Below are 23823 nucleotides of genomic sequence, written 5' to 3' on the forward strand. Positions count from 1 at the left end.
ATGAATTTACTACTTTAACTGTGGGCTTGTTCTTTAACATTGTGTAACTGTTATTTGAGCGCCTTTGTTTAATTCAAAATTATAAAATACTTTCACATAAATATTAATTTAATGGCAAAGAAAATAGCAGACTGTGGATTTATGGCTAAGTTTTATGAAAAAGTTTTGTTTGGAGATGAGAGCTGTCAGTTATCTTCATCAGTAGTTACCTACCAGCCAGAGCTTCAGCACATATCAGGTCTGTAGTCACGTTACTCATCACTGACAGCCAGGTAGCATAAACAACGTTACTCACCAACTACTAGGCTATCAGTTTCAGAAGTGGCTCGGGGATACTTTCGTTTTAAATGTTGGTGTGGTGCTGTGGTGGAAGTCCATTCTATTCGACGGAGGTTTTACTCTGCTGTATTGTTGGCTTTAGAGCTGAAACGGTAAATTTCTTTGAATGTCTCGCAGGTCCGTCACTAGTTTATACATCCTGGGCAGTTTAAGCACTGCTGCCACCTAGCGCTGCATTTGCGCATTGCACCATTGACTGTAGCCCTGATACAGCCTGAAAATGTAAAGATAGGCGACGTGTCGACTGTCAAAAATACCAGTCGATCATATTTTGCCGTCGACATAGTCGACGAATCGTTTCAGCCCTACAGAGAACCTCGGCAGCTTTAGATGTCGGATTCAGACAGAAGTGAAAGTGGCGTCGAAGCAGACGGTAAGCAACGTTACTTATGGAGATGGAGTTTAAAATGACAAAGAGCAGCATTATTCAATATCAGTTTGGGAATACAGTGTTGTAACATTCGCTAGTAAATATATGTAAAATGGTTTTAAAGCTGTAACCTGTTTACATAGTAATATCTGTTATCTGTCACATTTGCAGTTACCTAAGTTTGCAATCAGTTTTTAGTACGACTTCTCTATTCTATATGGTTGTAAAATGTTGTTGCTGTTTTTTGTTATTTCTTCTCACAGAAAAAGAAGTCAGGATTGTCCGGTGGCTTTCCCGGCACATCACCCCACAATAAACATAAATAAATAAACCCATTATAGTGTTTTTGTTGTTGTTCGTGTTAAAGCAAAACATGAAAAAGATCTTTTGTTTGATGCCTTTTACTGGCAATTTACCCATTGTTAATCTAATATTAGTATTTTGCACTGTTAATTTAATATTTCAATTGTGTGTGTTTATATAAGGCATAGACTGTAGTTTTTTTTGTGTAAGAACAGCATGACTGTAGGCTACAGCTGTGGCTGTATACAGTCGTATGCAAAGTATTATAAAAGCCTACAACAAATTCATTGTTTAAACAGCCCATCAGGTGGGATTTCAAGAGCGCATCTTTCAAAAACTTTGCTTGATTAATTGTGAGTTTTGCTATAGGCTGTAATAATTACAATAAGGATTTCAGAGTTAGTATTTTCTAAAAGCACACACAAAGTAATATTCTTGTGACAGTTAACAAAATAAAAATAAAAATAAAAAACCCCTTGGCACAAACCAGTCCAGCGGTTTAGCCCAAAAATGTATTGGGGAAAAAACATGCAAACAATTTTTTTATATACATTCTACACATTTTTTAATAATGAACAATTATTTATTTTTAAAAACAACTTTTAATGAGGAGCGTTTTTGAGCGTTCCCTTCCGCGGCTGCAGCTCGCTGCTCCTCGAATATTTCCCCTCCAGCGTTGCCCTACTTCAGGGAGCTCTGCGCATGCGCCGTCTAAAACTGTCTTCAGGTCTTTTCAAGTCACTTTGGGATCTTTTGGCTTCAAGAGACTTGGATTATGCTGGAAGAGCTGCATGGAGCCATTTTATGGTTATTTTCCGTTATTTTTTTAACTGTGAAGGCAGGTCTCCAGCAACTTAAGTTGTTTTGGAGGAAGCTGCAACGTACTTCAGCTGGGAAGCTCCGGGACTGTTGTATGGACTAACAAACTTTACCCGATTTTCTACTGGCATGGGGTGAGTAGATAATGACTGAATTTTCATTTTTGGGTGAACTATTCCTTTAAGTAACATCTGTTCTAATGGATTGCTCTTAGCTGCTTGGCACCTGAAATGACCTTTTCAGTTTTGTCTGCATTGAGGAGAAGAAGCAGTTGTTTGTTATTCATCTTTTGATGTGCGAAGCCAAGCTGACATGCAGATGCGTGCAGATGTTGTGCAGAGTGGTGAACACATATACTGCAGATATTTCACATTAGTTTCTGACCCCACATACTTCATATTGCGGGTATTTCACATTTTGTCCCCACTTATTTCACATTACAGATATTGCACATTTTTGTTACAAGTTATTTGCATATATCTCACATCCTTTTTTGCCCCAACTTATTTCCTACTGCTGGTGTTTCACATCCTTTTTTGGACCCAAATTATTTCATACCGCAGGTATTTTACATTCTTTTTTTTATTCCAGTATGTTCTGCTGCTACTATTGCTATAGTATTTTTTTGCTATAGTATCCACACTTTTTCATACTCTTTTCCACACATTTCTACTTTTCTAGAGTGGAACTGTCAATTGAGTTTGTTTACATAACCCTCCATTCTATTCTTTTGTATATTCACATTTGTCTTTACTGTAGCCTTTAACTCTTTGCTGCTGCAACACTTAATTTCCGCACGGTGATCCTCAAAGTTTCATCTTGCACAGATTTTTTATTGTTGAGCTGTAAAACAGCTCAGCATGGCAGCTTGATCACTCGTCATGCCGCTCCTCCGGGCCGGGTGGGGTTAGAGGCTCCAGCCGCAGCCACAGGCCTCCCTCAGCACGCAGCACGACCTGGGGGAGACGGCGAACGCCCCCAGACTTTGTCCCGAGGTCGGGGTTCGCCCCCAGGGTCAGACGGAACCTGAGCAGGGTCAACGCCACGGCCACACGCAGCTCCGCTATGGCAAACTTCTGACCAATGCAGTTCCTGTACAGACACACACACACGTTTGGGTCATAATGCTTGTCAAAACCTTCCATGGACTTTATTCATGCCCTTTCCTTATGCCTTACCTATCCTAACCTTAACTGTTAAATCATTGGACCAGTCAAACATAGGTGTCTGGTTTCGGATTTGACCCTAGAGCTTGATGAATTCACTATCAACCAAAGTCCTACTGTCAGAAATCTTGGTGTTTTATTTGATCCTACACCATCATTTGAACCCACCTCCGTATTATAGCCAGAATTAGACCAGTCCTCTCCTCTGCTGATGCCAACACCCCGATTCATCCATTTGTTTGGTCTAGACTAGATTATTGCAATTTTCTCTTCTCTGGTCTCCCTCTTTCAGCCACTAAACCCCTTTGAATTGCCCTGAATGCTGCTGCCAGAATTGTTACTAGAACCAGAAAATGTGATCATATCACACCCACTCTGATTTCCCTCCACTGGCTGCCCATACAAGCTCCATCAAATTTTAAAATGTTAACACTAACTTACAAAGCAGTTCATGGACTTGCACCCGGCTACCTTTCGGACCTTATTACACCATACATACCACCTCGCACTCTACGTTCTCAAAACTCTGGTTACTTATCCATCCCCAGAGTGCTGGCGAGCTTTCTCCCATCGTGGTCCTTTCCTCTGGAATGACCTTCCCACTTCTGTCAGGACTGCCCCCTCATTGGCAACTTTTAAGAAACGACCCAAAACCCACCTTTTCTCACTCTCCTATAATCAACCCTAAACCTCCTCATTTCTATACTGCTGTATTATTTTTGTGATTTTATTTTGTTTAACTTTTATATCATTAATTGTTATGTCTCTCCTTGATTCTTTTATTATTGTTTCATTGTTGAAAAGTGTACTGAGACACCCTGGTGTGATATTGCACTTTAAATAAACTTTGACTTGACTTGACTGACTGACTGAATCCACACACAACGTTGTTACACATCTAGCCAAAAGTGTTGCTAGTTTTGGAGGATTTTACATTTTAATAAAAAGAATGACCAGCAGGAATTGTTTTCCTTAGGTTCCCTTAAAAATCTGTAATTACCATGTAGATTGTACGGTTCATAAAGCATAATTGTACATCCCATAAGTGGCATTTAATAAAAATGTGGGTAAACTAGGAACTCCAGTCAGCAATCACTACAAGGCAAAATTGCTCCTACTAATTTGCTAATCATAAATTGCTAATAACAATATGTTTCAGTAATCTTGGCTCAGGTCCTGTTTGATTTAGTCCTAAATGCTAAGCTGTTCTTGAAGCTCTGTAGTAATGAAGCGACTGTACCTGGGTCCAGAGGAAAAGGGGATGAAGGCGTGAGAAGAGCGCCCCCCTGTGTTGGCAGGGTCAAAACGCAGAGGATGAAACTCCTGAGAGAGTCATAGAGCAACCAATCAAGTCACATTCATTTACAGAATGTCTTTAAATAGAAAATATGTTTATATTCCTTACATTTGGGTTTGTCCAGACAGTGGGGTTGTGGTGAGTTCCATAAATACTGACCAAACAGATTGTACCTAGGGAAGGACAGTTTTGGGGATATGTTTAATTAAATGGGGAATGGTTTCATTTGACTGCTACTTCATAGATTTCATAGAAGACTCACAGTTCTCTTTCCCTACAGAAGAAGCAGACGACAAAAGTCTTCTCAAATGGGACTCCCCGAGGACAAAACCTTTATCAAATGGAGGTCTGTGGTCTAAAGTGTATCAACTTTGGGGTCTTTCACATGAAAAATGTTTGGGAAGTTGTGGCCTAATCTAATCCAAGACCAGAGATGGTCAAGTCTGATCTGAGACTGATAAAAAATATTTCAAACACGTAGTTGTGTGTCATCTAATTCTTTGAGATTATGGTCATTGAGGGTGAGCAGGATTACAAGAGTAAACACAGAAAATATCGAAGCCGAGACCAAAACAGAAACAAATCAGGTCTGAATCCAAGACAGGACCAAGAATTTTAGAATGTGATCTCAAGACTAGACATTGTGGAACTGTCCTATTAGGACTCACACACATACTCTCTCTCTCTCTCTCTCTCTCTCTCTCTCTCTCTCCTTCTCACCCTTTGGTACAGTCCGGTCCCCCGGCAGTGCCATGTCCTGTGTGTATTGCCTGGTGACAGCCAGTACAGGAGAGTGGAGTCTGAGAGACTCTCTGATACACATGGTGGTGAAGGGAAGGTTGGAGAGATCGTCCCTTTAGACAAACACACACACACACACACACACATGTCTAGACACCTTCATGCACACACACATTCTAAATCTCTTTAAAACAGAATTTCGACAGGATTTAAGTATTACAGAGGTTGGTGGTTTATGGTTTATGGACATGTAAGGAGAAGTTTTCTACCCATTTATGGGCATTTTTATTTAGGAAATCAACTGACCTTGGTCTGAGTATTGAAACTAAAGTAACATTTCCAAATATATACAGAGAATAATTTACCCTGATATTGGGACATGTACTCTATTTGACAAGAAAATGTATAAAAAAAATCAACATTTGAAAAAAGGTGTTAAACGTGAGATATGGGAACTAATATCAGTATCAAAACATTTCCATGACATGATACAGGTCGTGCATCTGTGTGTGTGTGTGTGTGTGTGTGTGTGTGTGTGTGTGTGTGTGTTTTCTAACCACTCTACTTCCTGTCCATCTCGTCCTTGCATCAGCTCCATCACCTCCTGCCTGCATTTTTCCTGATAGTGGGCGTGGCGTGCTAAATTGTACAGCGTCCAGCAAATCGCACTGGCCGTCGTATCATGACCTGAGGAGAAAGTGGGCGGGGTTATGACAATAAGAGACGGAGGGGTTCATTTTAATTAAACAGTGTCCAGGCACTCAGGTGTACAGCAGTTGATGACATCACCTGGCACCAAAGATCAGCCAATAGCAGACGGTAATTTCAGTAGCATGCTTTTTACCATTAGATGTCAGGCTTTACACAGATTTGGGGTTTGGAGTTTAGTTCCTCTTTAAAATCGTATAAACTGCAGCTTCAAACTCTCTGACCTGCGAACATGAAGGTGTTGGCTTCGGCCTGAATCTCCTCATCTGTTAGGCCCCGCCCCTCATCATCCTACAACACACACACAGACACACACATGTTTTGTAACACAATGTTCCTCATTGATGTTGACTGTTGATCTTGATCTTTTTAAAGCAGTCAGATTTAGTTAATTCTTGAAAAGTATCCCTCTACCTCACTCTCTAGTCGATGCCTTTACCATTTTTCTGTCTCTTCATCTTTTTTCTCCCTCAGTCTCTTTCCCTCACTTTCCCTCTCCGTCCATCCTATCCTTCTTTTTTCCTCTCCTACCTTTTCCAGCAATATAATGTCAATGAAATCTTTCTTCCTCTGCGGTGCTGCAGTCGAGTCAGACTGTGTTTCTGTCTCCCTCTGTTGGCTGATGAGGGCACGGCGCAGCTGGACCACTTCCCTGGTGAACCTGCACACACCAAAGACAAGTCAAACATACAGTGAAAACCCTAAGTGCATTCAACTGGCCGTGAACTGTAAAGAAAAAAGATAGGTGTTGCCATTTTGCAGTAAAAGCAGTGAAAGTTCTTGCATTACTTGTGAGGCACTGTGACTTAAAAGACTTGGTGCATGTACGATACCTGTGTACAACGCTTGTGGCCTTTTTGAAGCGCTGACCCTGCTGTGTCCTCCAGTAAATCCAGTCCCACTGGTGTAAAACCCTCTGGCGACGATCTGTTATCAGGTCACTCAGCTCTACTATGGCCGACACATACTCACTGGTAGCTCTGGAGAGAGAGAGAGAGAGAGAGAGAGAGAGAGAAAGAAATAAAGAAAGAAAGATTTCCTTAAGTACTGTCCAGAGTAACAAAGTGAAGTATAATATAGCAGTCGAAAATAGTAGAGTAGGTGTCCTTACTCCTGACAGTTGCTGTTGTGGCTAAAGGCACATTTCAGTAAACTGTCCAGCGTCATCAGAGTAACATGGTTAAACATCTCTATGTCTGTCCTGCCTTCTGCCAGCAGGCGGCGCCACTTAGCCTGAAAGACACAGAGAGAGGGAGAGACAGAGAGAAAGGGAGAGAGAGAGAGAGACATACAAGCAAGTATCAGCTCTCATACTGATGAAAAGACAGAGTAAAGACTGACCACAAAAAAGGAAGTAGATAATTTGCTTTGTTTTCTGCTTAACTGCATACCACACTGTTTCACTGTTTCACTGTGTCGTAGAAACATGGATTGACCTACTTTAGTTATGTGAGGAGAAATAGAGCCCTTTCAGATCCCAATAATATGAAAACGAATGTATAATTTTTCACAACTGGCTTGGAAGTGGGCTGTATTTTGTGATGTGACCAGCTATCCTGAGACGGCCAAATAAAGACAGATCAGTCTAGCAATGAAAACGTTACAGACACTAAAGGTTATCACTCTGGTGAAAATTTAGATTGACCATACAACAGTAAGTATGTTAACTGTTCAAAAATTTTCAAATTGGACTTGTGTGTGTGTGTGTGTGTGTGTGTGTGTGTGTGTGTGCGTGCGTGCGTGCGCACACGTGCATGTGTGCATCTGTGTGTGTATGTGTCTTACGTGCAAGGTGTTAGTTGAGGTGTTGAAAATGGCAACGTAGTTCTTCAGAATGTCAAAATGGAATGCTGGCGTTAGCAACCGTCTCTTGCGAGACCACTCTTCTCCGTTGCTTAGCAACAGACTCTGTCCTGGGACAAATGAGAGAGAGGAGGGGGGGGTTAGTGTCCAACTTGTAACCAGTGCTTGGGTAGCCATTAGCTGTACAAAAGACAATCACCATAAAACACCAGGAAGTGTCCTATCTATCCCTTCTAACTCTATGGATAATAATTAAGTTTATACTCACTGTCACATGGTTACTCTTAGGAAATAAGACAACCAAGACTATCCTGATGTCATTACGGGATAAATTCTAGAGCTGCTTTGTTGATAGTGAATGGGAGACAATTTATTGATGAAAAAACTCACATTACTGTTGTTAGATACAAAAACGTTTCTGAAAATCAAGGCAGAGAAAGGGCCTTGTTCTCAGATTGATGCCCATATGTTTTTTTTATTTTTATTTTAAGGATTCCATGGGCTTTAGAGTTATGAAACTTGGGGCCAATGGGACCCTGTCAAGATTTAATCAAAGTACAACCATGAAAAACTCCATAACTGGACTTACAATAGAGCAATGTGATCTATTCAACTCACCTAGCCATGGACGCAGAATTCCGTAGAAAAGTTCATCTTTCACTGTAATGGAGGCTAGATGGAGGGAGGGAGGAATGGATGGAAGGAGAGAAGAAAATGAGGCAATAAGCCATAGGAGGCCATACTTTACAGTCATTTCGGAACAGTTGAAATGTGTTGTTCAGCACAACATAAAGTGCAACAAAGAGACTATGAATGTTCAATAAATCTATTTGGTAAGCGCATTAAAGGTGCTAACTGTAGAATTTTAACATCAATAAATCATTACCACATTAGTTTTGACACCTTGCAAACAAACAAGACCATCACAAAGAAGATTGGCAGCCTCTAATAGTCTCTATACTGCATTTTACATTGTGTGGCACCGGGTCAGATTTCATGGGAAATCAGCACAAAACAGGAAGAGGGCGCTTTTCTTCCAGAGCAAACAGAAAAACAAAAACAAAAAACCACTTCCAACATGTTTTCCTCCTCAGTAAAGCAAAAAAAGAAAACAGCAATTATTTGAATATGATCTTAATTTTGAGAAACACTAACAATACTGCTGGTGTGAGATAGAGGCTACCAATCGTCTCGACCACGGTCTCATTTGTTTACTGTAAATATACCAAGGTATCACAATTCATTTGACAAATATATTGATGTTTAAAAATGCTGCATGTTGCACCTTTAATATTTACACTGACTGCTCTGCGGTCACATGGGTTGTTATCCTACCAGATGCCGTCAGCAGGGGTTTGGTGTAGTCGGGGTGGAACAGTCTGACCAGGTGATAGAAGGGTCCCAGGAACCAGCTGCAGGAGTGTTTGTAGGTCCGCACCAAGTCATCCACCCGGTGGAGACCCTCCTCTGTACTCTGCATCTGATACACACACACACACACACACACACACACACACACACACACACACACACACACACACACAAATGCACAGAAAAGCATTACTATATGTGTTTTTTTCCGCAAAAAATACCCTATCCTCCTATAACATACATCAGTTCTTAATATTACTTATGTTGCATACTATGAATTTACTTCAAAAAAGATTTATGTCAGCCCAATATTGTGGCTAAACTCTATCCTGTAAGTGAACAGGTGGGTAAACTGAGTTTTGGTGGGTTTACCCTCCACTGCTTACAGCATTTTAAGGGAAACTGCTAAGGGCAAAGAGGACATGTTGCAACAATAATGTTTCGCAAACCACATCATCCTGCATCATGCCTACTGTTGAGAAACTCTACAGTTATATTTCACGCTGTATTGTTTCATCATGTGTGCAATGAGACATTTCACTGATGATACATTGGCAACATTTTAAGGCAGTGAAGACAGAGAATATTGCATTTTATTGCCTGGAAATTGACAAATGGGACAATGTATGTGTGTGTGTGCATATTACCTGCCTAGTTGTGAGTGTACGTGTGCGCGTGCGAGTGCACTTGTGCGTGTGTGCCTTACCTGGCCTATGTGGCCCAGCAACCAAGAGTGTGTGTGCGGCTTGCTGAAGCAGGACAGCCTGTGTGTGTACCAGGCGTGACGCACCAACAGCCTCACCGTCCACACCGCCACCGCACCCACCAGGCCGACAACGACGGCAAAGAGGACCTGACAGAGGCCGTTCCAGCTGAGGACCTGAGAGAGGCCGCTCCACAGGAGAGAGGAGGGCAGAAGGGAGGGGAGGCGACCAAGTGCTCCCGCCACAGACATCCTGAGACGGAGAGAGGGAGGAATAGATGGAGAGTGATGGAGGGAGGCAGATTAGACGCAGGTGCCTTGAAATCCTTGAAGCTTTGTGGTTTTGATGAAAACATTGCCTTGAAAGTTTTTGACAATGAAAGGGTGGCCTGGAAAGAACTTGATTTATTTAAATATAGCACCCAAATTCACCAGTATGCTTCACTTCTCTCTCTCCTAGCATCAGCACTTCAAATCCCGTGGAAAACCCTGTCATGGAGGTTTGTGTTGATGCAGCAGCAGTTTGAAAATGAATAATATCAACCGAATTTCTTGACTTGACAAGATCATGAGTAAAAGATGACGTCTAATGACAAACTGTCATGTCTTATCGCAAAACATGACAAATTTTGAGTCCTTGAATTTCATCAAACAATTGAATTTAATGTCCAAGTGAGTGTGGGAAGCCTATCAAGCCTATTAAACCTCTATCTTGCTTTACAGCGGTAGCCAGAAACAGGAACCAAGGAGGGGGCAAGCAGAGTCACACATAGCAGATGCTTTTTAATGTCTCTAACAACTTTGTCAGACCAATGGAATGCTCTGATATGGGAGATTAATATTGGAATTTATGCTGGCACTTGAGAGTACCGCATTTACCCAGACAGCAGCTGTGGATCACTCCTTGGTGACTGCTCCTAGGTTTTTGTTGTTATTAGTCCACTTGTGAACCATGACCTATTGTTTGTACTTACTGTAAATCAGCTCTAAGGAAGATAGAGATACTGTGAGATAGCGTAGAAGCAGAGTGTAAACAGGCATTGTGTGTGTGTGTGTGTGTGTGTGTGTGTGTGTGTCTGTGTGTCTGTGAGCATGTATGAGTGTGTTTATCTCGGTGGTGAAACAATAACAACTAAATGCAAATTCATTTTTATCAATTCAGGAAGTGGATTTGCACAAAACCTGAAAAACTGGCTTGTGAAGGATGTCGCATTCAACCTATTGAGAAATACGAAGAAGGATCACTCTAGCATTAGAAAATGAATTGCATTTTCTGTTTACGTCTTCAACTTAGATTAGTCAAAAGGCTATTTCAGCCAAACATGTCATACAAGCACGTGAGGTTCTGGACTTATTTCTGTCTTTGTCCTAGTTCGTCATGACTGAATTAAAAGTGACTTGACCTCAGACAATAAAGGGATAGTTTTGTTTTTTTTACATACTAGAGGTGGGACTTGTTAGCAGTGCTTCTCTCATGAAAAAATAAAATCACATTCAACACAATCCCGACCATTTCTTGCACATGATTTTGATTAAATCATACAAAAAACACATCAACACATACATAACAAATGCTAATAATGTCAACTTCTGCTATCAATAACCAAAAGACTCGTGCAAGTGCTTCTCTGGGAAGGGCTGAGAGGACGTGTAGTTTATAAATCAGACAAACCTCTCAAAAAACCCAAGGTACCACTTTAACTTATCATAACCTGTTTTCAGTATGAAGCTCTAAGCCTCTATAGATGTATAAGGTTACTCTTACTAACCTTGTTTAATTGGAGATAGACAGGTGACTCTTCCACATGCTGTTTTGGTAAACTGAATGTCTGTGTGTTTTATACAAGGATCTGCAGGTAGTAATGACAGTCCCACCCCTCCCTCTCTCTCTCTCTCTCTCTCTCTCTCTCTCTCTCTCCCTCTCCCTCTCTGATTTGACATGACATGACATTTTTGTATATTTGTATGATTTATTTTTTAAATCAATAGTTTATTTCTCAGCAGAATTTTTATATTTTGACACTTTTTTTTTGGCCTTTGTGCTGTATGTCATTTTGACTGTCATATTTTATGTTAGGGCCTCTATGGCTATGAATGAAAAAGAAAGGTCGGGGGGAAACAAAACTATATTTCCTTTTACTAAATATTCCTAAATACATTGTTATGCATTATTGTGTTATCACACTCTAAAAGCCTTACAATATGCCGCTGTCGTGCGGGCTTTTATTTTGAAATTGGCGACCGGAAGTCTAGTTGTAAATCCTGGTAGTTTGACACTCGCTCTACCTTGACAACAGTGTTTACAATGAGAAGTAGTAGCTTGTCAGTGTTGAAACACGCAGTAACCCAGCTGTTTCGAGAATCAGTTGCGGTAACAGTTATGAGAGACAGCACTCCCACACACTCTCATGGTAAGACAGAGGAACTTTGTCACCAGGTTTTATGGTTACCGGTTCATGTCTTGGCAGCGAAGGCTAGCGAGCTAGGTAGCCATTGTTAGCATTGCATTCAGATGTTGCATTCAACAGAACTGTCTGTCGTTGCATAGCGTCGTTTCTATTGGAATTCTGTCGATATTAATGTCCTAACGTCAATATTTCGGACGTCAGTGAAGTTAGCCTAGTGTAGCATTCACACTGTGGCCTAAAAAAGCCATAACAGTCGGTATAGCGAAATGTCAGTCAGCTACAACGGACAGCTGCCTTCTCGTTGCCATGGTGATTTTGATAAACAAGAGGTTTGATCTACACTGATATCGTGGTTCATACTAGAGGCTACACTAATACAATAAAATCCGATCTGTTAAATAGTATTGTATCTATGTCCATTTTCAATATTTCTGAATGTTTAGTAGGTTATATTTTCCAGGAATTATTAAAATGATTCCCACTTTCAGTTAATAGGAAGCCAAGCAGGATATCAGAATAGCTCAGGAAAACTAAAATGTTGCAGTAACAGTATATCTTTTTCTCCCGAGCTCCAAAATGTGAGAACCAGAAAGATTTTGCTTGTTCTCTACTTTATCTTCATAGGAAGAGGAAACAGTCAGAGCAGACGCACAAACCGGATGCAGTGAGAATCCCCACACTTGATAATATCTTACTAACCGTGATAATTGGTCTGGAGGATGTATGACATCAAACTAGGTGACAATCTTCTTCATGCAGATGGTCTGTTAATGCAATCTAGAGCTTTCAAATACCAGGAAATAGACACACAGTCACATACACCATATCGAGGGCTTGGATTTTGGGCGAATAAGAGTATTATATATCAATTGAAAGGTCTCAGTGATATCTTTTCAGTGCCAAAAGGACACAACTGAAATCATGACCCATAAGTTTTAATTATACAAAAACTGAAAGCCGTAACAGTAAAAGTAGGGTTTTGTTTGCTGCCAAAAGGGTGTAACTGCACTTATGCCCTTTTGACACCAAGCAAAACCCCACTTTTGACACTGAACAAGCATTGTGGGTAGAGGATAGTATCCTATTCATATCCTAATTAATATTCTAGGTCAATATTAAATGAATGTAAATATGTTAATATTCCCATGGAATACTTAGGCCTATAGATTCAAAATGTTATTTTATAATGTTAGGAGTGTGAACTTGTCAAGATGAGCTCTGATAGTAAGACTGCTGGTAGCTGAAGTTCTCCCTCAGTGTTATGAGGAGTTTTACAGGTCTTTGAATGTGTCCCAGGACACATCAGTAAGTGATGTGGCCTGGGACACATACAAAAATGTATTATACTAGCAAAAGAAAAAAAAAGTACTAGTTTAGAATCAAAAGTAGTTTCTTATGTCTATAGAGGTTTATTAAAAAGGTTTATTCAAAGACAGAACAGAAAAAATGTATCAATCAATTTGATATGTTCCATGTAGCTACAATTTTAAAGGCCTTGGTGAAAGTTGCTGAGCATTACTTCAAGATAAAGATATTCATTCTGATCTTGTTTTATATTTCAGTGTTGATTGAAGTGTAATTGCTAGATTTGTATTAAAATGAATGTGTTTTACAATTGTTTACTTACATACGCCCATATTCTGCATGGCTGTATTGGGACAATGTTTGTGCCAAAAAGTCGTATTTCACTCTTGCCATTTTTAAAAAGTTAACAAATATAATTCAACTTAAACTGTAGCAGTATTGTTTTTATAGTAATGCTCAATCTGATAACACAAAAAGTTAAAATATTGTGCTTAGTATGTGGTAACGGCAGCTGATCCAAGTTTGATCAAAATTTGTTTTGGCTCTCCTGTAAAATCTACTATAACACACTTACGCCCCTTTGGCTCCAAGCCCTCGATATATCAGTCGCTCCTCAGAATCTGAGGGCAAAGTATGTGATTGCTTTGATTGATAATTATATATATATAGATTTATAAGATTTGACAACCTGAATCGCTTTTTCTTCACTCGTTTTTTCTTCCTTCCTTCACATTTGCTTTTCTTTCTTGTCTTAGTGGACAGGATAAGATGAAATGTCATTGCTCTTTAACTGTTGGCAGGAGTTAAAGCAGTTAATCTGTACTCTGATTCATAGTCATTGTGTCATTTCTCATTCAAAGTCGAAGAGTATACAGCCAAAACTTCAGACAATGCCTTACTGTCCTGCTTGCTGTAGCTAATTGTTTGTTCTCCCCTGTCCTTCCCTCTAGACGCCCCACAGCTCTCTGTCTGTAAAGAGGAGTTTCCCACTGAGCAGCAGAGCTGTGGGACGGAGGGGAGCCCCAGTCTGGGCCAGGAGGACCCAGAGCCTCCACACATCAAAGAGGAACAGGAGGAACTCTGGATCAGTCAGGGAGGAGAGCTGCAGGAAGCTGAGGACAAAGACTCCATACTCACTACAAACGGTGTGATTGGTCTCCTGGGTGAAGACCAAAGTCAGTCCCCGCATCTTAACCTGAGAGTACGGTACGTTGATGGAGACTCGCCGCCCTGCACCTCGGCAGAACAGATAAAATCAGAAGCTGACGGAGAAGACGGTGTAGAATCAGAATCAGCCCAGATCAGTGACAGTGAAGGGACGGAGAGAGGAGAGCCTCAGTCAGGGTTAAACACACTAAAATCAGAGACTGTACAGGCAATTGATACAAAAGTCTGGCCTTTGACAGAATCACCCACGAGAAGCCATGTTTCTTCTTCCTGTTGTAAAATATGCGGACACTCTTTCCATTCCAGGGACTCTTTAATGAAACACGTGATAATACATGAAACGGACACAGATGTTTGTGGCGTGTGCGGAAAAGACTTGGAATCAGTGGAGAACCTGAGGCTTCATTTACAAGATCACACAGAAGGAGATGTTTGCAGGGAAAATGTGACTGGGGAGAAAGAGGAAGTGAAGAGATCGTTTCAGTGTCCATCTTGTCATAAATGGTTCCTGACGGCAAATCACTTGAAAATACATGTGAGGATACACACAGGAGAGAGGCCACACAGGTGCCGCGAGTGTAGCAAATCCTTCATTCAGCTGGGCCACCTGAAACACCACATGAGAACGCACACGGGGGAGAGACCGTACAAGTGTCCCATCTGTCACCAAGCCTTCTCCCAGAAGAGCCACCTGAAGACGCACATGAGGACGCACACGGGCGAGAAGCCACACAGCTGCGGCACGTGCGGCAAAGAATTCGCTCACGTCGGCCACCTGAAGCACCACATGAGCACGCACACCGGCGTGAAACCCTACCAGTGCGGCGTCTGCCACCAGACGTTCTCTCAGAGCAGCAACCTGAAGACGCACATCAGGACACACACGGGGGAGAGGCCCTTCCACTGCAGCTTCTGCGGCAAAGGCTTCGCCCAGACCGGAGACATGAGGAAGCACATGAGGATTCACACCGGCGAGAAGCCGTACAGCTGCCCGCTCTGCGGCGATTCGTTCACCCAGTTCGGCCACGTGAAGAGCCACATGAGGACTCACGCGGGGAAGAAGCCGTTCAGCTGTGCCACCTGCGGGGAAGAATTCAGCGACTGCGCGAGCCTGAAGTGCCACACGGAAACGCACGAAAGGGAGAAAGCGTTTAATTGCCCGACGTGTCAGAGAGGCTTCACCACGAGCAGCAACTTGTACCGCCACATGAGGACGCATGCAGAAGGGAAGCCGTACAGTTGCACAACATGTGGGAGAGAGTTCGGCCAGATCAGAGCAATGAAAACACACATGAGGACTCACACAGAGGAGAGAAACCATACAGCTGCATCACAAGCTGAATCAGAATGATTCAGTTGATAACTACAGTTAAATCGACATTCTTAAATCGTTATTAGTTTGTGCACTTCATACTATTAATATGTTGTCATGGAAATAGATATTGGTACAGTTAATATCATTAAGTCAAACATCTGATTTAGTAACATGGAATTTGTACCATTTTATGAAACATGCAGTTGCATTTAACTTTAATGACACTTTAACGGCACTGCTGAGCCATTGGTTAAACAGTTTAGAAAAAGTTGTTTTATCAATTGAACAGTGAGTGCTTTTTTTGATAAACACTCATATCATATCATCTTTGACGGTAATTCAGTGGTTATTGAAACTCTTGTAACAGTGTCTCTCCCATCTCAGAGAATAGCAAGAGCGACGATGTATTTTACCTACCTTTTTAAGTCACTTTAAAAGTTGCACATTAATGAAATGTGAAAATGCAGTGCAGAACTCAAGAAATTCCCAAGGACATTTTATACACAAACTACAAACACCAGGTATGTGTTTTACCTATTGTCAAAAAATTGATTTTGAACAGTGATGTACAGTATATGTTGGGACCAGCCTAATCCTGTGAGGACTAGGTTACTGTAATATCCCAAGGGTTTATCCCCAGCCTTTCTATTTTTTCAAGTTCAGGTACAATGCCACTGGTGCTTCTTCCCGTCTCTTGCCCCGGCTCTTTCCGTCTGCCTTGTATCTTAACATGGTACTCCACACTCCAGAAAACTCAAGCACCCGCCCTACTGAAGTGTCCTTAAGCAAGACGTTGAACCTCTAGCAGCTTCTGGGGCGCCGTTCTTTTCTGTTCTGTTCTGACCTTACACACTTAACATTACATTACACTTCTGAGCCTTTACAAACTCCTCTGTCAACAGATTTATTAGCAGGTATAGACACACCAGTAGCAGTGCTAGCTACTAAGCTGCAAGTTACACATATCCACACATATTGTTTTTATTTATCTTGTGATGTTTTGTTTTTGTCTCTTACTCTAGTTGTTGCTGTCCTATTTACATTGTCTCCTGCCAAATAACTGTCTCCATTTCCTTGTTAACAGGAAGGCTATTTATAATAGAAGTTTTGTTGTGTTGTTTCAGTCCCTGATGACTGCCTGAACCAACCAAGCAATAAAGGCTTTTTTAAATTTCTTTCATTTGAGGAATAGTTTGAGTGGTGCTTGTTTTTCTTTTCTGTCATACATTTCAACGGCTCAAAAATGTTGCATGTTGGCAAATTTACATATTCAATATTCAATGGTGGCAATCTTCGGTGTACCAAAGGAAATTGCTATGAAATGTTCTAGCCCTTTCTATCCATTTAAATTCAGTGCCAAGCAGTGTGTCTGTGTCTCCTGTCTGACATGTAGGCCTAAAGAAGATATTGTGCCACCCGGTGTTTGATTGGCAGAAGCGCAACTGCATATTGATCTTTGCAGGAATATTATTCTGTGCTCATAGATACACGTAGAAACCGACTACCAATTATCTAAGTTCACTATTACCATTATTATTCATTTAATGGAGTTTTGAATGGATGAATGCTGCCTTCAAGTGCTTGATTGTATTTTCAAACTTTGTTAAACTTTTAGTTGAGCACATAAACACACATTAACATCAACTTCTGCCTAATAAATTAATTGAGGTACATGATTAGCATTTTCTTATCTTCATTCTGTGGCGGCAGCAGCAGCAGCTCAGTGAATAAAAAAAGGAGCCACCACAAAAAAAAAAGTTTAAAGGGTCTATTTTGTTTTTTTCAACTAAGAGCACTTGAATACGCGTAATATCTACTGTATTTACGACTTCCGAACTTGGAAGTAGGGATTTACAAGGAGCACCTGAAAGCAACAGTGATTGGCCCTGCACCTGAGGAGGAAACACATGGTCTAATTAAAATTGTGGCCGAAGGCAGTCTGGAAGGAGAGTGGCACGGAAAATGTCTTCGTCGACATTTCTGCAGGCTAAAAACAGGTGAGAGCTTTTAGGCGTCCTGCCCTGACTAATGTCCTTTAATAGTCCAGTTCAGGTGGGTTTTCATTAGATATGAAACTAGCTTCATTTCAATTAGCTAGTCGTAAGGACACGCTAAGAGCACTATGCATGGAGGAAGACGAATTGACACTAAGTTAATGCAGCTTCAAAGTAGTAAATAAATGAAAGGGTCTTAGTAATAATATCCTCCAAATTGTAATGTTTTGGTGCTCCCTTTGCTAGTTTTTCACAAAAATAAGGACCATGCAAAGTGTGGGTTGTTCCCCCTTTTGCACAATCCACAATGTCGGTTGTCCCAGTGCTTAAAAAAAATCTTTAACCTGTGTCCTGCCCATCATGACTGAAGTAAACTTAATTGAAATAGCGTTCACCAGGTCAGTCTTCGATGGAAAGAACAGATGCTACATAGGACTGTGGGTTATTCAGTGTGTAGCATGCGTTTAATCATATGAAACAATATGAAACCGTACAAAATGCACCATTCTGTCTTATTGATTCAAAAAACAAATACATACGGTCAATGCTGAGAACTAGTCCTATAATATGGTTTAACCATCCAAATGATAGTCATTTTAAAACTACACTGAAACTGGTCTTGAAGTGTTAAGTGTGGCAAGGATGAAAACCAGCAGGACTCTGGGTCCTGAGGAACAAGATTGAGAACCTCCTGATAGAACAGGGATAGGCAACACCAGGTGATTTCACTGAAGCGGTTCATTCCTCTCAGGTGGTAACCAGTTAAATGACCTGGGGTAGTGCTTGGTTGGAGTGAAAACCTACATACTGCTGGCACACCATGGCACATGGTTGCCTATCCCTGTTTTAGAACCAACCGACAGTGACTTATACTGCCTGCTGGTGGATTGGGGCCAATTGGACTGAAATGTTAATGAGTATCATTAACCAGTTGCTTTGGAATAAAAGTTAATTAGTCCTTGGAAGAGATTAAATAGGACATTATTCATTATGATCATTTGATGCACTCTTGTGTGTGTGTGTGTGTGTGTGTGTGTGTGTGTGTGTGGAAGGTTTTCGGCTTAAAGTGAAGGAGACTGCAGCAGGTGTGCCAAGCCAAGGAGACGTCTACCTGCCGCCTCCTCCCCTCCCTCTTCTCCCTGCCGCAGCTCCACCCAAACCTGGCCACCGGTCGGTTCCCCTCTCCAGCCGCCCCGAACTGATCCTCAGATGGAGCAGGATGAGACCCACAGCTGCAGGGAGGAGCCTGGGAGTAACAGGAACCCCCGGCAGACCTCCACCGCCCCGGTCCCTCTGGCCGCTGCCCTTGCCTCCTGCCCCGGGCCGGAGGGCGACGTGGTGAAGGGGGGATACCTGGGGAAGCTGGAGCGGAGCCACAGGAGATATTTTGTCCTGAGAGCAGGAAGTCACACCGGGCCGAGCCGCCTGGAGTGGTACGTGACCCAGGAGAAGTTCACAACAATGGAGAAGTCTGCTGGTAAAGCTGCGCTGTTTGGGTCGAGCAAGCAAAGGTAAAAGTAACCTCCAACTATTTAAAGGGTTTCATCAGGGCTTGAAATTAAATCCCGCCATCAGCCAAGTATTGGTAAATTCTGACTGTGGCTGTTAAGTCTGCCAATCCAATCACCTACATAATTAAATTCAAGTGTCCATTTTACCCACAATGTGACAAGAGCTTAGAAAAATAACCTAAAATAAAATTCAAAATGTCAAGCAGTCCCTTTAACCTCCCAGGGTGATTTACCTGCGGTGCTGTGTTGGCGTGAGCAGGATTACCAGTTCCAGGAAAGGCCACATGGTGGAGCTCTATGCGAAGGAGCAAACCGTTGTTCTGATAGCAGATGACCAAGGGGAGCAAGAAGAGTGGTACCTGGCCATCAAGAAACTGATTGAGGAAGAGAGGAAAGATGGAGAGAATGGAGAAGGGTTTGATGAAGAGGATGATGGGTATTGCACCCTCCCACCTGCTGCCATCTTCAAAGAGGTTAAGGCCTGTTTCTGTTTTTTCTTTCCCCCCCCAATATAGTTGTAAAAAACTTCACAGAAATTAAATTTTAGTTTGCAATTTTCCTAAAATTGCCTATGATTTATTTTTATTATTGTTTTATTGGTTGAGTTATGCAGTCTCAAAAGTTCTGCCCATGGGAAAATGGCCAGAACTTTGGAGGTTGAAAAATGGGAAAATTGGCCTTGACAACTCAAAAGAGAAAAAAAATCTTGGTCAATAGGTTGTAAATTGTATCTTGGTGCATCTGTGTAAAATTACTTACATACTCGCATACCTTTTAATCACTACTTGAGTACTACTCACAAAAATGGACAAATTGGATGTGTTATGAAGTTTCCTAGAAAATATCAATACAATTTTAAAATGGTAGGCAACAGTGGTCCTGTTTTTGCCAGTGAGGGGAAAAATGAATGCAACTCTTCAAGCACCCGCTCTTCATCAGCCATGAAAATATCCCTGCCCAGTCATTCCCCCTGCTCCCCTCCCCTGTGCTCTAAGGTTTGGCCCGTCACTGTGAAGCCCCGGGGTCTGGGCCGCACCAAGTCCCTGGCAGGGGAGGCCCGGCTGTGCCTCTCGGCTACATCACTCGTCCTGGTGAGAGTGGGCGCGGGCGGCGAGTTCCCATCGGTCACGCTGCCTTTGCTGGGCGTGCGGCGCTTCGGCCACTCGGATGGCTTGTTCTTCTTGGAGCTCGGCCGGTCGGCGCCAAACGGGCCCGGAGAGATCTGGATGGGAGCGGGAGATCAAGGTAATGAAGAATAAAAGGTCCGTTGCTCGTTGCTCTTTCTCAGCGTTACCCTGCTCCACCATCCTTGGTCTTCTCCTCCTAGGACTCTGACCCTTTTCATTTCCGTTCCGTGCAGGCGACCCGACGCTGGCCCAGCACATGCATGAGGCGGTTCGGGAGGCGATGAGGGCGCTGCGAGCTCTACCGGACTTCAGCCGGTCGCCGACCTCCAGCCACAACAATGAGAACCAGCCTCGATCCCTGTTGGCCTCAAAACGCGGCAGACCCAAGTACAGAGAGAAGGCGGGGCATATGAGACCACCTGCTCCTCCCCTGTCCTCTCCCTCGAGGAGCCCCGGCCAATCCCAGATCACGGCTAGTGCGACGCAGTGCCACCTGGAGCCCCGCAGACCTGAGAAAACAGACCCTGAATCTCCTCTCCACTTCACCTCAGATCTCAGCCCCTTCAGATCTCGGCTGAGATCTGTATCCGAGACCGGCAGCTACATGGAAATGAGGATGGACCGTCATCCTCCAGTTGTCAAGGCGATGGAAGACCACTGGGGCGGGATTTCCATGGTGACAGCGGACCACTGCGGTGTTCCAGCCAACAGGGTGGAGAGCTGGGAGCCAGGTGAGGAGGAAGGGCCGGGGTACATGATGATGTCGCCACAAGATGGCTGCTGCCGCCCTGCTTCGCCTCAGGACGACTACATGACCATGGCGAGCCCAAACACACACACCTGGCCAGCCTGCCCTTCCCCCTCCTCTTCCCTTCAGATGTCACTCAACAGGTAGGAAAAAAAATCACCTTGAGCCACCATTTTACTGGAAAATTCAAGAACAGGGCTTGAGAATAGCCAGCTGACAATTAGTGATGCTTCTGCCTTGTGTATCTGATGTGTCAGTAATAAGGTTAAAATTAAAACAAAATTGCCGTTTAATGGAAACGTAACAAGTTTTTGCTTAGGTACCTGCTTATTCCTCAGTATTAGAAAATATTATGGGTAGGGAGTAAGGACAATGTTGTGTTACTTGGGCATGAAATTGTGATACTGAGTAGTTGTTAAGCAATTGTAGTTCATTCAGTTTATGGCAAAGAATCAGTTCAGCCATCCATATTGTAACTTAATGTATAACATGGTGATTTATTGTCATGACTACAATTGGTGAAATGCTTCTGCTCCTGTCTCCGATCTAGCTCTACCTACTCGCCTCTCCGCCAATCAAATCATCAGACCAATGAACCCAACCAACCAGATTGGTTCGTCCCCGCAGTCCAACAGTCAGAACCAGAAGCCAGCCAATCAGAGATGCTGAGCGTCAGCCGCTCGACTCTGGCCCGGGGTGATGCAGGGCCGGGACAGGGAGAAGCCGATCGCAGACAGGCCGTGCCCTCTTCCTGGCCTGTGGAGATTGTCCTTGCGTCCGGCCTGCCCACTCCGATCCTTACAGTCGGACCAGGCGATTCAAGGCCAGTCCGGGCTAATCCTACCCTCTCTAGTACAGACCGATCTAGTCCAGTCCAAGCTGTTCCAGACCGGTCTGCAGGTAGGAGATACTGGCTGTCCTCATGTCTGCCTTCCTGCCTGCAAGCGGAGGACAAACCCTGACTATGTTTCCATGCAGCTGAATAATCTGTTCATGTTTACATATCAACCTGATGATCTGATAATGCGAGTAATTTAATCTTTTGTTTACATGTCGGCTTGATAATCTGAATAAGAGTTACGTACTCTTCTTCTGCCGCAGCAGGGTGAGCTTGTGTTTAGAGGCTTTCCTCGATGAAACGACTAATGTGTCCACCAACAGCCATGTGTCTTGTTGGAAGTGGCCTAAAAAAAAAAAAAAAATAATGTAATAAATTAAGTTAATATTTTTTTGTATTTCTACCACGCTTGAATGGGCTTGTTTTGTTGATGCACATGGACTTGCACAGAGATCCTGAGGCTTCATGCATACTTACACCTTTGAAACATTTCAGTGATGTTTTTTGTTTTTTGCCCCAACTTTCCAGTGTCATTTCATAATGTGTCTATTATTCACAAGGAATGGAAACATAAAATACCCATAATCAGAATGTTTACAACATGTTGCCCAAAATGATACAACTAAAGCAATGTTATCAATGAGGTAGGCATAAACAGCTGCTACTGATACAAAGCTGACAGAGTTGAAAACTTGACACATGGAGGCAACATTTCAGCAATCCTCTCCTGTCCACAGCAGCCACTTAATCCTCTTTAGTGGTTTTCAAGGCTTTTCCTATAAACCAGGGTCTGGGTGATGCAAGAAAGATGTCCCACCGGCTCAAAGTGCAAATTTGGCCATTTTAAGGAGTTGAAACTTTTCAAAATTACAGACTACTACTGTGCACAAAGCCTTAGTATATTTGCTTCAGCAGAATCAAGTTTTGGTTGTCGTCAGTTCAGTGTAGTGTAAATGTCCTGTGGGTTATGTCTTTTTAATGTGGAACTAATATTCAATCAATTTGAAATTTAAGAAAGTCCATTTCACATAAAATTGACTTTACTGATTATGATTACATGCACACTGTATTCTGGATGCTAAATCATCCCATTTAAGGTCTTATAAGTTGTTTATGCAGTATGCATCCCTGTATACATGAATAAATATTCTGAATATTTGTTTGCCATTGGAACTGTGCTTGTGCACACAAAGCAAAAGTGAACAGAGTAAGTTACATCCATAACTGCAATATCTACCTCAGTTTCAAACATATCTCTTTGTCTCTCTTTGTGTTTTTTTCTGATGATGTTTTGAAGAAATCGTTAAATGGAAACTGATAAAGGCCCTAAACCATGTGCCTAAACCATGGCTCAGCGCTCTAATGTTTTGCACTATTATATCAGGGAATTAACTGATTAAAGTCACATGAATGCAAATGTTGTTTCCTGACCTGACAGTTTTTTTTCCCACATTCCTCAATTAATGATGACATACAAATGGGCAGCAATTCACGCTGACATACTGTGGGCATAGAAGAAGCCTAAATGCAACTCTAAATGAGAGAAGAGTGCAGGTATGAGAGAGTGTGAGGAAAATACATAAGTGTACCCGAAGGTAGACCGATGTATTCATTATTTGTGAATATGAATATATCATTCTGAAAGCCAGAAACATGAGAATCAAATCTCTAATCTGTGAAATTTGTCCAATAAACAATGTGCATCTGCTCCGTTTACAATGAATGGGAGACTGACAGCACCCAAACCGGACTGCCTCTTCTTTTGGAGAATGTAACCTTATCACTTCTTC

General features: G+C 42.3%; 1 protein-coding gene across 1 annotated transcript; it reads right to left on the reverse strand.

The window, feature by feature from the left end:
- Nucleotides 1-1557: 1557 nt before the first annotated feature.
- On the reverse strand, nt 1558-11459 carry cyp4f3 (cytochrome P450, family 4, subfamily F, polypeptide 3). The gene is made up of 14 exons (XM_071913877.2): nt 11390-11459; nt 9624-9873; nt 8882-9026; nt 8165-8218; nt 7529-7656; nt 6855-6976; nt 6577-6723; nt 6275-6404; nt 5968-6034; nt 5593-5722; nt 5015-5148; nt 4403-4467; nt 4238-4320; nt 1558-2923 (listed from the first exon to the last, which is right to left on the reverse strand). The coding sequence occupies exons 2-14, from the start codon at nt 9870-9872 to the stop codon at nt 2704-2706; spliced, it is 1674 nt and encodes a 557-aa protein (XP_071769978.2). The 5' UTR covers nt 9873; nt 11390-11459; the 3' UTR covers nt 1558-2703.
- Nucleotides 11460-23823: the final 12364 nt, after the last annotated feature.

This window comes from Centroberyx gerrardi, chromosome 21, assembly GCF_048128805.1.
Source record: "Centroberyx gerrardi isolate f3 chromosome 21, fCenGer3.hap1.cur.20231027, whole genome shotgun sequence".
NCBI lineage: Eukaryota > Metazoa > Chordata > Actinopteri > Beryciformes > Berycidae > Centroberyx > Centroberyx gerrardi.

Bases quoted from the DNA above. Each gene is read 5' to 3' on its own strand.
- cyp4f3 (XM_071913877.2), bottom strand. From the start codon at position 9,872: ATGTCTGTGGCGGGAGCACTTGGTCGCCTCCCCTCCCTTCTGCCCTCC. The intron at 4,321-4,402 runs GTAAGGAATATA...TGACTCTCTCAG, and splicing joins CTGTCTGGACAAACCCAAAT to GAGTTTCATCCTCTGCGTTT. The intron at 2,924-4,237 runs GTACAGTCGCTT...GTGTCTGTACAG, and splicing joins CCCTTTTCCTCTGGACCCAG to GAACTGCATTGGTCAGAAGT.